Consider the following 12165-nt stretch of genomic DNA (forward strand, 5'->3'; position numbering starts at 1 on the left):
TTCTCTTCTTTCCCCCTTCTTGTTCCCTTTTCTTAGCCCTATTTTTCCCCCCGTTATCCCGTACCTTTGCGAAGCGATTCCCGGGGGAGAAACCTTAGCCCCCATTTATGCGAATGTTATTATTCATATTTTCTAATTAATCTGCACTTTATTTCAGACATCGGATACGGACGTTGACCCGAGGATGGAGATAGAATGAACGCAGCCATCGTCGTCACGCATGCGGCTTGAAGAAGAGGATAATAAGGATGTAACGATCAACCCAGGTATTTATTTACAAAATGTATTTATATATATTTATATTCAAGTATGTACATTGACACGTTGAACAGACGTAGATATAACTAGCATATCACACGCGAATCCTTCAACCAAGACTCGCGGGTGATCTTCGGAGACATGAAAGTTTGGATCCAACGAGAAATGACGAAGCACCGAATTGACGCGGTTCAAATTCGTCGATCGCTTATTGGATACGAAGTAATAGTAGTGGTACAAGTAGAAGTATGAGTAATAGTATAAAAATAAATTCCTATGGCTTATTGTGGAGTAATAAATTAATGGGTATGTATATATAATAGAGAATGAATCGATCGCACGATCAATGAACGCATATTTATGGCGTGGCATGGTTTGATTTACGAAATATAAAGCACAGCGGCAGTCGTGAGAGATGCGCGTCATTTTCCGACGAAGAAAATTGCGGACAATGATTCTTCTAGGGGCACACCCTGCGTCACGCAACTCAGCAAGAACCGATTACTCGTCTAGACGATCCTTTTTGCCTTAGGTACTCGACATAACGTCCTTTTTCTCCCGCGGCCTGGATCAGTCCCGTGCTCGGATCAGCGATAGTACGTCGTACTGCAGTTCGCTGGTTAGTCAGGTTAGAGAATAACTTACAACTTAACCCCTAGTGAGAATTTTATGAAAAATCGAGGTGTTCCGACCCCGAAATAGTCTTAGGGACCATCGTCACTACCCAGCCGGTAGCGAAAGTGGATCATCGACTAATTTATGGCAAAGTGAAACGAACTTGAGGTTAATCCCTGGTGGCGCGTCTAATCGGAGGATTTATTACCCTCCGAGGAAGACGTCGACTTGGAATTGTTCGACTCGCTGTTATTGCTCTTGAAGAATAAAGCGATCTTGCTGTCCTCGCTTGCGCTGGTCTCGGAGTCCGCAGACGAAGCCTCAGCCTTCTGGTCAGCGCGATTTTCCGCGTCATTCCCGACCTCGATGTGCTTCGCCTGATTATCCGCGTTCCCCGTCCTCTTCAGCAGATCCTCAACGATGGCCTGAGACTCGTCGCCGTATATGTTGCCACTGGCAGCGTGTGCCAGATCACCGTAGACCTCCTCGAGATGCTGAACCTGCGGGGGACCCTGGACCTCGACGTGTCCGTTCTGGGGCTGCTCTATCGCTGCGAGAATGTCCTGAAGTAGGCCGTTGGAAAGGACCTGTTCATGCCGGATGCTCCCGTCGGAATTCTCGGTGCCAAGTCCGCCGTCAGCAGGCTGGATCTGAAGCGAGTAAGTCCCCTTCGTTCCCTGGATCTGGAATCCGTCTGTTCCGGTTGCTGTGAGGCCCTGGGCCAAGGCGAGAGCCTCGCTACCCTCGTGGGTCTCAAAGTACCGACTGGCATCGACAGCGTGCTCCGCATGCTTGGACTGGCCGAATCCTTGCGCCGTCAATGCGGCCGTCAAAGCTTCCGCCGATGTGGCGTCGCCAAGGTAGTTTCCGGTGTAGGGTATGGAATTGACCTGCACCTGGTTGGTGAGCAGATTAGACGAGGACGACGCGGAGGATAAGCTTGACGACACGTGGATATCGTTAGAGGTCAGAGCTGCCGCGCTCTGGTCAGCTACGCCGTATCGTACGCCGATCGGGTTTCCGTAGCTGTCTTTGAGGTCGGTGTTCGGCTGCTGGTGAACCTGCAAACTGAGCTCGTTCACCGCTGGAGCGTCGTAAAAGTTGGCGGCGCTTCCGGGACCGACATGTGCCACCCCGCTGCCACCGGTGAGTGATCCGAATGACAACCCAGACACCGAGCTCGCTACGGAATTCGCGAAGCTCGACGCCGAGGATCCCGAAGTCGATGACCCGAACGAGTGTTGCGCTCCACTCGTGTCGAGGGAAATCTGGTTTCCGATGTTTTGGTTCCCTCTCTGGAGACTAGGACAGTCGTGGGGGACTTGCTGCTGTAGAATGGGGGTGCCGTAGGTGGTGGTCAGGGCACTACCGCCGAGGCTGCTGTACAAACTGCTACCCGCGTCAGACGATGTCGAAGTTGAAACGAAGGAGGGAGTCGGTCCGAAGTTTGGTGCGCCGTAGGTGAGTACAGGGGCTGGGGTGTTGAAAGAGTTGAAGGTCAGAGGCGTGCCGTAATTGACGTTTGGAGCGGCAAAGGCCGAGTTCGAGCCAAATGAGGAGCCGCCGGATCCGCCGAAGTATCCACCGCCCGACGAGAACTGGCTGTTCGAAGTTAGATGCAACTGCTGATCGCCACCGTGAGATCCGCCGTGCAGGGAGGGAAGCCCGTGAATCTTGAAGGGCTGGTTTGCTCCACCTTGAGGCGGGACATCGTAATGCCTGATAGCGTTCACCACCTCAGGCGGTATCTGGTTACGGAATTTAATCGGCGGACGGTTCCTCGGGGGGATAAATGAGCTAGGTGGTGGAAACGCGGGTCCATGACGGAATGGCGGGGGTCCATGGTTTCTGTGACTGTGTCGGTTATGTCCACCCGAATTCTGTTTGTGGAAGTTGGAACCGAACGAGCTGTGGAACGATCCGGCGGAGCTTCTTATCCCTTGTGACGCTGGGTACGGTCCGTTCGCCGAGTACGACGACAACGGGGGTGCGCCGTAGGTGTCCGAAATCGGAAGCGAGGACGTCAGAGGCGGAGGTTGAACTAATTCCCCACCGATGGACAGTCCGTGGGATGATTCAACGCCAAAACTACTGCTGCTACCTATGCTGCTACTGCCTATGCTGCTGCCGAGAGAATGAACGTTGAAATCAACACCGAGACCACCGTCTACAGAGCTGACTGGGAGGCCGTAGCCACCGGACGGTGGCAGAGAGATGCTAGCGCCGCCGGTTGAGAATGCGTCGATGGAACTGCCGCCGCCGAACGACGACACAGAGCCACCCTGGTGCGTTTCAGTCGTCGGAAGCAGCTCGAAGGCTACAGTTTTCACAATGGAAATCGGCTCGGGGTTGGGTATGCCGTACTGAACACTGGGTTCGATGGACAAGCTCGGAGCCCCGTACTGAGGCTGTGGCAGCGGTTGCTCCTGGAGTTGTAGCTGCTGCTCTTGTTCAAGGTGCTGATGATACTGATCGAGCTTGAGTGATTCGGAATTGGCGCTTGAGCCGTGGGCGTAGTCCTTCGACGAGTGTTCCTCGTATCTCGGCAGAGGTGGGGGTGGCAATCCGTGGCTATCAGAGGCCGCTGAGGACTGCTGTACGGATGATTTCAAGTCCTGAGCTTCGGCACTGTGGATTGGTTGACCGTAAGAATCGCTCGGCACGTTTCCGGCCGGGTACCTCGCTCCGGTGAGAATATCCGACTGAAATTCACCGTCCGCCGAGCTCGATGAGGAGTGCGAGTGCGAGTGCGAGTGAGAGTAGGATGATGACGATGAGCTCGAACTCGACGACGAGTACGACGACGACGAACCGTAACCAGCATGTCCACCTTCCGACGGGGTTCCAACCAATCCAGCGATCGGCTGCCACCCATCGTACTTTATGTCCGGAGGTGTTGGCGGGGCCGGGACGCCGGGTGGCGGTCCGTACTGCTGTTGAGGGGGATGCGCCTGTCGCAGCGGAATCTGTACCGATGGGGGTGGGGGTGGTGGCGGACCATAGTTATCTTGAGGAGGTCCGGAGTTGAACGAAATCGAAACCTCCTTCTTGGGCGGCCCGTACGTCTCAACGGAAATCGGTATCGGTGGGCCGTGGCCGGACTTCGGGGGCCCGTACTGATTCCGTATCTTAGGCGGTGGTCCGTACTTTATTGAAGGCGGTGGAGGCGGCGGGCCCTCGTAGCCTGGGGCCGGGGGCCCATACTGCTGCTTGGGAGGGCCGTACTGCTGCTTCGGAGGCCCATACTGCGGTTTTGGTGGCCCATACTGTGGCTTCGGGGGACCGTAGCTTGGCTTCGGTTTCCGAGGCGGTGGTGGTCCGTAAACTGGGGCGGAGGGTGGAGGTCCGTAGGCTGGTGCGGGTCCGTGGAACCTCGGTGGGCCTGGTGGTGGGCCGTAAAGGTCGTTGAGTTGCGGTGGTCCGTACGAGTTGCTAATCCTGTCGTTCTCTCCAGACGCAATCGCGCCGTCTTTCGACGGCTGCGACGAGACCGATCCCTTATTCACGACCGCGTTGATCTGCTGGACCTGGTAGACAGCCAGAAGCAGGCAGAACGCCGTAGTCGCCATCTGTGAAACAGAAATTGATTGAGAAAAAAGCGGCGATTGTCGAGAGGAGCTAGGCTTGGAAAGTTGCTGAGTTGAATGGGATGGGGGGAAGTAATGGAGTCAGTAATGAAACGGCTTCCGGTTCACGGTACAAGACAAACGCTCCGATCAGTGCCCGACATCGAGGCTCGTCGCTATCAATCGTGGATTTCACCCGGTCGAGTCCACTTCCGGGTCTGTTAAGCGAGGCTCGCTCTTCCCCAAGGTCGACACGGATCGGAGAATCATCATACCGAGTGTGAGCGCGCCCATTCTCCCGCGGTCGTATACCCGTTCAGGTTCAAAAGACCCGTGACTGAGGTAAGTAGGACAACGGCCGCGATGCAAGGCTAACTAGCTACAACGCGATGAACTATAGCTACTTTCTCCCATCGTGCTCCTCTCTCCCTACCACTCACCGCGTCTCCGTTTTTTACCTCTTTCTCTTTCTCTCTTTCGCCCGTATTACTATCAAAGAGAGTAGGATCTCGCCGTATCGAGTATGTAAATAAGCGCATCGAGATTGTCGAAAATAAATTCGAAACCTGTTCTCATCAAGATCGTAAAATACTCTGGCCTCCCGGATTTTGGGATCCGGTAATTCTGGTCACCGCAAGTTAGCTCTTGGTCGAATACACTGGGTGACGAACGGCGAGCGCACGTTGAGTAGAGATGGAACGCCTCGCCGGTGGTTATTTGGTACGGAGATAAGCGCACCGAGTGAAGTAAGTCGTAAGAAGCTAACCGAGTCCTCTTTATCAGCGATCCAGGATCACCGGCGGCCTAATATACTTGCCGAGATAATTGAGACCCGGCCCAATTCTCCTCCCTTCACTTTCTCCATCGCACGTTTGGGCCCCGGAAAACCTCGGGGAGAGCCTCTCAAGACTCTTGGGTAAACGGCCAATAATTTTACCCGATAATGCTACGCGTTCAAGTCGCGTGACTCGACGCGATCGCACCTTGCTCGGGATCCGGCCAGCCTCACGGCTCTACGGTGGACTGAGGATAAAGGAACGTGATTGCGGGGTTTTCGCTCTTCGAGCCGACCCGGCTCTAGTCTCGTGTATTGTATTTATTATATCCCGTTGGGGGTTCGTTACAAATTGCAGGAATAACGGTGTTAAAAGAAACGCGAACCTGCCGATAAAACCAGCCCGCAATTAACTCCTTAATCTATCCTCAGCTATCGCTCGTCCCGTAATCAGTTTGATTATTGTAATTAATCCTGGCAGCACCACTTCGAGCTGTAGGCCTAGCCTTCGGCTACGTTCGGTCACCTACAGCCGGTTTTAATTTTCAAGGACCTGCGAGAAGCGCCGAACCTCAAACTCACCCCAACTCAATTTCCATTTACTTCAATGAGTCCTGACCATCAAAATTTTCTAAACGCCGGGTTGCGAGTCTTTGAAGAATTTTCTGTCGCGGGATTTCATGCGCTGATGAAATTTAACAGTTTCTCTTTCGTATCCATCTATTTCAAAAACGTTTCAACAGAGTCTCGGTAACGAATAACTCTGACCGATGACAACGAGACTGATCTTTCAGGTGTCGAAATCGTCTACGATAATTTTTAAAACGAAGGTGTCTGGCGCGCAATTAAATCCAGGCAACACGATGGTTGAAAGAATTTACGAGGCCACTGTTTCTATTCCGAAAAACACAAAAATCAATCACTTTTTCACGTTTTAATACGAGAAAGCTCGTCGGTATAAACATTCCGTAGCAAACCATTTCAACGATGTGAGTCCGCGGTTCGTCTTGGAAAGTGTGACGTGCCGTCAAAGATACTTCCTAAAACTGTACATCGTTGAAGTGCGGCGTGAGTTCCTAATTAAACGGAATGCGATGTTAACAAGTAGGGTGAATCTCCACGAACCGTTTATCCAGTTATACTCGGTATAATTACGATGAAAAATGTTAACAATTTTCACGACACAGTCCGAGGTGGCCTGATTCGCTGCTGGACACGAGACTCTGAAAGCGTCGCGTCGCATCCTGCAGCAATTCCGACGTCGAGTGCCAACGAGGCCACGTAGAATCGAGAGACGGAAGTTACCCGTGGGGATCAAAGATATACAACCGTTTGTCATTCGGCCTCGAGGACTATTCTTGTACCGGGATAATTACCTCTGTTTCATACTGATTTCGGTGACGAACTTTAATACTGCGATTATTACTTCTCTGAATACTCTTTTTCTTTAATTCGCAACACGCTACAGAGATCGATATTCACATTCTCGGAAGTAGAACCGGCCTAGGGGTCGGCATGAGGGTCGCGTGTCAGACAGTAATGCGATATAAAAGTTGATTGGCTTTTATAAAAATTCATGCACCTTTTTCCGTTCTGTTACACACATTACCGGCGTAGGGCGGCTATGCACACAACCCGTATGAGTTTATTTCCGTTGATGCACTGCATTGAAACGGCGCGGCGGCTGTACGATTGTAAGCCCTATAGGTTGCACATATACCGTGGACATAACGCGATGGTCAATACCCAGTTTATTATCAGTGTCCGGCACTTGGCGCTGCGGGAGTCTGAATAGGCGAGCAATCAATCGGCCGAATGTCGGCCCGCAGCTGGGCTTTGACGCAATTAACACGGAAGTCCGGGGAACGGTAGTTGCAGGTACAGGTGCAGAGGAACACTCCACTTACCTTGAATCCAGCCATGGCAGGCCGTCGCGCACTTAAAAAACTCTGAGCACAATGTGAAGCACTTTTAAAACGGAAAAGACGCTTTTGTCTCTCTGTTTCTCTCTCTCCTTTTTTCTCTCGGTCGCTCGCGCTTCTCACCTCAAACTCGAAATAGTGTTTCACCTCTCCGCGCGCCCCGTATTACCATTTGAGGATCAATGGGACCGGCTCGCCTTTGAAAAGCTACTCAAAAAATGCTCAGCCCCATCGGTGGGCCCCGCTTATATAGACTCCGGGGCCCTGGTCCCGCGTCGCCCCCTCCGCGGCCTGTAACCTCTCGTTCTTTCGCGGTGAGGCTGGAGGGGCCGGGAATGGGAGAGACGGGGGAGATGCAGCGACGGAGAGAGAAAGAGGGAGAGGGAGAGGGAGAGGAAGAGAGGCCGGTACCCACCTCGAGTCATCCTCGTCGTACATGGGTTTTGAATTCTGTTTGCGGAGAAAGTAGGGTACGCGAGGCAGCTCGAAACTGAAGATGAGCGCACCAGTCATCGAAACCGGCTACGACCGACCGAACAGCCCGTTCAGCTCGATTCTCTCAAACAGCGCTCGCTGCCTGCCTTCCCACTTGGCGCCTACTCACACCCGTAGGTACAATTGGTTCCTGTTTCTTTCTTCTTCTTTTTTTCAGTGCTCGCTTTGATATAAATATTTCATCAGGTCCCATTTCTTCGTTCATTATATGGGGCAAAATGGAGCAAAAGAAGAAATCGAAGAGAAATACAGAGAAGCTTTCAAACTAACAGTGATCGCGATTGGCTGACCTTGATGACGTCACAACGCCACAGGCCAACGGGGCTGAAGAAATGCACTGACTATGATAACCATCGAATATTTAATTCACTTCTTTCACCTCCCTTTTTCTTCCAAGATTATTTGCTCCTTTCTGCTGTTATTTCGTACATCGACGACTCGTGTGATTCTTGGTTTGGAAAAAAGAAACGTACGAAACCAAACCAGTCTTACGTAAAAAATTAGTGGAGAAAAAAAAATTTCGAATTTCGATGATTTCTACCTGTAAGGTATAAATTATTATCGAACATAAATCCTGGAAAGGATATTCGACGGATTATATAAGACCGTGCGAATATTGACGTGAGATTGCGGGAAGTTGCAGCGTATGCATTTTTCTGATTTCATATGGGTATAATTGACGGAATGACCGAATGTTTAAATATAGAAATTGACTAAAAGTTCATACGCTTGTACGTATAAATGTCAGACTAGAAGAGAATTATAAAGCCGGAAACTTCATGAGGAATCTGAAATCGCGCGAACGTAGTGACAACTTGATGGGTAAAAAGGTAAAAGTAAAGTGGCGGCATTTGTAGTTGTAATACGGAGAAATTCCGACTCTCCTCCATACATGTGAAAATCCTGTTTAAAGTCTCTCATTTTCTCGTCGAACCTGTATATAGGTAAGAATTACCCGATCGAACGCAGTCATTACGTTCAATGCAGGCTACGCGTTGTACGTGACTCGCAGGCTGCACATCGAACCAGATCGTGTCGAAGAGTGTGTACAAGGGCTTGGATAGAGGTTGGATGAGTCAATGGACGGAGGGAAGGAGGGGGCAAACGATACGAACAAAGCGAGCAATCGATCGAGAAAAGTTTAAAGCGTGTGTATAAAATGTGCAAAAGAGGAGGAATAATTGCGAAACGTAAGGGATAATACGCCGAGGAGCGGAGAAGAGGATATAACAAAGCGGCGAAGCAGCTGATGGTTCTGATACGATCAAACAATACCAACAAAGTTTCACTCAATTGCCTTCCCCAGGCAGTGGCAGCTATCGCTACTTACGGGATAGACTTTCCACCGTTTTGCCCATGAATTATTTAGCTTAATTTCATTCTGAAATAAACCCCCCCACCACCACCCTTCTTCCGACTCCGCTTCATGCAGCGCTATGGGTACCAACTCCATTCCGTTTGAAAAGCCGAAGCCTCTCATACTCGGCGAAAGAACAATCAATTCTCTCCGCGTTCCCAATTCCATCAGCTGATGCGACGCTAGGTTGTTAATTTAACTGGGAGCGCCGAGAGAGCCGAAAGAGCGGCTTCGGGTCTTTCGGTCACAAGTGAAAAAAAATGAAAGTCCCATCCGACTTCCGAATTTTTCACAAAATCGCGAGTCGCTCTTGCGGCTCCTCGAATCCATTCGTTAACTCGCTCGTGTCTTCGCGAATTCGACGTATCCTAGGGGGGCGTAATTCTCACCGACGCCATTGCCTCTTCCCTCGACGCGTTGGCCAACAGCTACTTTGTTTATTACCGAATACCGCTCACCGAAGTTACGAAAAGTTACCTTAACTCCTTTCATACGAGGGATTATCAAGACACGCAACGGCTCCTCTCGTCAACTGATTATACGAATTAGCCACCATCGATGCAGCGAGTGTTTCGTCAATGGGAAAAACTCCGTCTGCGAGATTATTCATTCGTTTTTTTCCCTCTCTTGCTCTTTGCCTAGAAGCTAAATCGGTGCTGGTCTTAATCCGTTAATTTGCAGCCGAAAATATACGGGCAGCACGATTTTTTCGGTGAAATTCAACGAGCCGGATAAGGTAATTCTACTCGAGTTTACTGGGTCGCGAGCGGACTTAATACGATCACCAGATTAAGAATTATTCTTCGCATATTTATTATAATGACCGTATAAAAATATGCACATACATATATGTATAGAGGACGATGTAGGTACACGTTTTAAGTCGGACCGGTCAATTTTACGGTCAATTTTATTCATTTCTTTATTACAAACATCTGGCTCTTAATGCGCTCGCGAGCGGCGATATCAAATACACGGTAATTAAGCTGAATATAAATAATGAAGAAGAATACGCGGGGTGTTAAGAGGCCGTCTTATTAACACATGGGAAACGTGCTGATCCCCATTACCTATTGCATTGCGATACGGAGCGAGTGAATTGAATTCTGACGGTGAGAAAGAGCCGTGTTATTTTTTTCATTTTGTTTATTTCTTTTTTTTTTCCTACTTTATTATTTCTTCCTCTTTCCACACAACTCGCCAACTCAATTGTGTCCTTTTTCAACGCTGAATACGAAGCACCTCAAGTGAACGTTGGGTATGCAGACATCGCGGCAAAGCAATTTATACATTATATCTTTTCGACGAAAATCGTTACACACGTAATACAATAATATACGCAATAATGTGCTAACGGTGTTTTATAATTTTTGTTCATTATCCATTTTTCTTCGGTCATCTTTAGACGTGAAGAAGCCGCTTTCCGGAAGAACTTGCGCTGATCGTTGCACGCGACAATCAGGATGTATCGAGTTCAAGATTTCACCGGGCCTGCACGATTTGCGCCGTACAGGTATACCTAACGTTTGTCTTACAACCGGCAGTGAAACCTTCGTAACTCGGCGACGTGTCAGCCTCGGAATTTTGTACAACGCAATCGTGTGTATTATTTATCCGGACGTCCGTCTCCCGGTGATGACTAACTAATTCACTGCCCGCATCCGCATCTCGGAAGTGCGAACTCACGAGTGTGTTACGGTATAAAATCTTGTTGCGAAATGCAGCTGGGATTTTATCGGATCCGCTCGCTGAACTCGGTCCCGCTTCGTTGCGCTCGCTTGTCTCGAAACCGAAAGGGGGACCATAAGTGGACCACGTTGACGCCGAAGGAGAGATGGACCGGGGTTTTTTTTTTTTTTTTTTTCTTTTTCCATCTTGCTCCTTTTTCTCGGCGAAGCGAAGAAATATTCGACATATCGAGCCTCGATTCCGCATCCTGCCTGCCACTGCGCTTCTGAAACCTGTTTCAATAAGAGTAATCCAAAGCCCTCGATCTCGCGCGTGAGGGACAGATGCTGCGAGGATGCGACATAACGAGACCAACGGCAAGAAAGGGAAATCGCGATGCCGGAATAACGTCGATCGTCGTCGCGGCCTTTTCTGCTCTCGATCGGATTTCGATCAGGTTTCTCGTCCCTGGACCAAAGTCGTTTCCTCCTCTTTCAGAGAGCCACGTTCCCAGGCAGCAGGTAATCAACGCCCCATTACGAAACATCAATATTCCGTTTTACTTGACTGAATAACAGGACTGCTGCACGCGCTTGATGTTCTCTGTATTCTTGATTTTTTGCAATCTATTACATCGCCCAGACGACCCTTTTCACGACGCTGCAGCACGCGATGCCGTTTGAAAAGTGTCTTACGTTTTTTAATGTCGCTTATATTTCTCCTTTTGTTGAAGGTGAACAAACAAGTCTGCTGGAAGGTATAACGAACGAAATAAATGAAAAAAAAGTCAAGCACGAACAATAAAATTGTACGTGAGAAAAATTCAGGCTTTTGGCGATGTGCACTTGTTATAAACTTTTTTGAATAGCCACTGCATGTCTAGAAAAAAAACCATAATAACAATAGTAATAGCAACGGTAATGCTAAATGATGAATTATTGAACCACCGTTAAGCAATTACAGTTTTTACGAGTTTTAAAAATGCACCAGCCGTATCGACCCCGGCTGTAATAATTGGCGATTTAAATCGGATTGCGCGCACAGGTTGCAGCGTGTGCTGTACGTACAATGCCGTCGGTGTGTGTACATGCAAGAGGCTTTAAATACTATCGTTGAAAACGTACAACAGCACACAGCTTAACCCAATTTATTAAATCGATAATCCTCCTCGATGACCGGCTTGGCTGCCGCTGTTGCAGACGATCGTCGCGTCGGTGAGATTTTTTTTTTTTTTTTCGCCGTTAAGTTTTAACACACGCGTATATCACTGCACGCGTGTCTGTAGGTAAAGAAGGAAGTGCGTTGATCAAACTTTCGACAATTTCAGCCTTCGACAGAAAAATGCAATTTCTTACTGTAGGGGAATTTTTGCATATTTATACTCCCAAGTATTTTTTCTACACTCAAATCAAATATAAATAGCGTTTCAATTGACTAGCACCGTTTTTTTTTTTTTTTTTAACGAATCGTAATTTTTTTCACCCATTGTCGGACAAAATAAAACCGCTC

General features: G+C 49.2%; 1 protein-coding gene across 1 annotated transcript; it reads right to left on the reverse strand.

The window, feature by feature from the left end:
* Window positions 1-269: 269 nt before the first annotated feature.
* LOC107218077 (trithorax group protein osa) lies at window positions 270-7362 on the reverse strand. Its single transcript, XM_015655825.2, has 2 exons — window positions 7122-7362; window positions 270-4442 (listed from the first exon to the last, which is right to left on the reverse strand). The coding sequence occupies exons 1-2, from the start codon at window positions 7134-7136 to the stop codon at window positions 1062-1064; spliced, it is 3396 nt and encodes a 1131-aa protein (XP_015511311.2). The 5' UTR covers window positions 7137-7362; the 3' UTR covers window positions 270-1061.
* Between the last annotated feature and the right edge of the window lie 4803 nt (window positions 7363-12165).

The sequence above is a fragment of the Neodiprion lecontei genome, chromosome 6, assembly GCF_021901455.1.
Source record: "Neodiprion lecontei isolate iyNeoLeco1 chromosome 6, iyNeoLeco1.1, whole genome shotgun sequence".
Taxonomy (NCBI): Eukaryota; Metazoa; Arthropoda; class Insecta; order Hymenoptera; family Diprionidae; genus Neodiprion; species Neodiprion lecontei.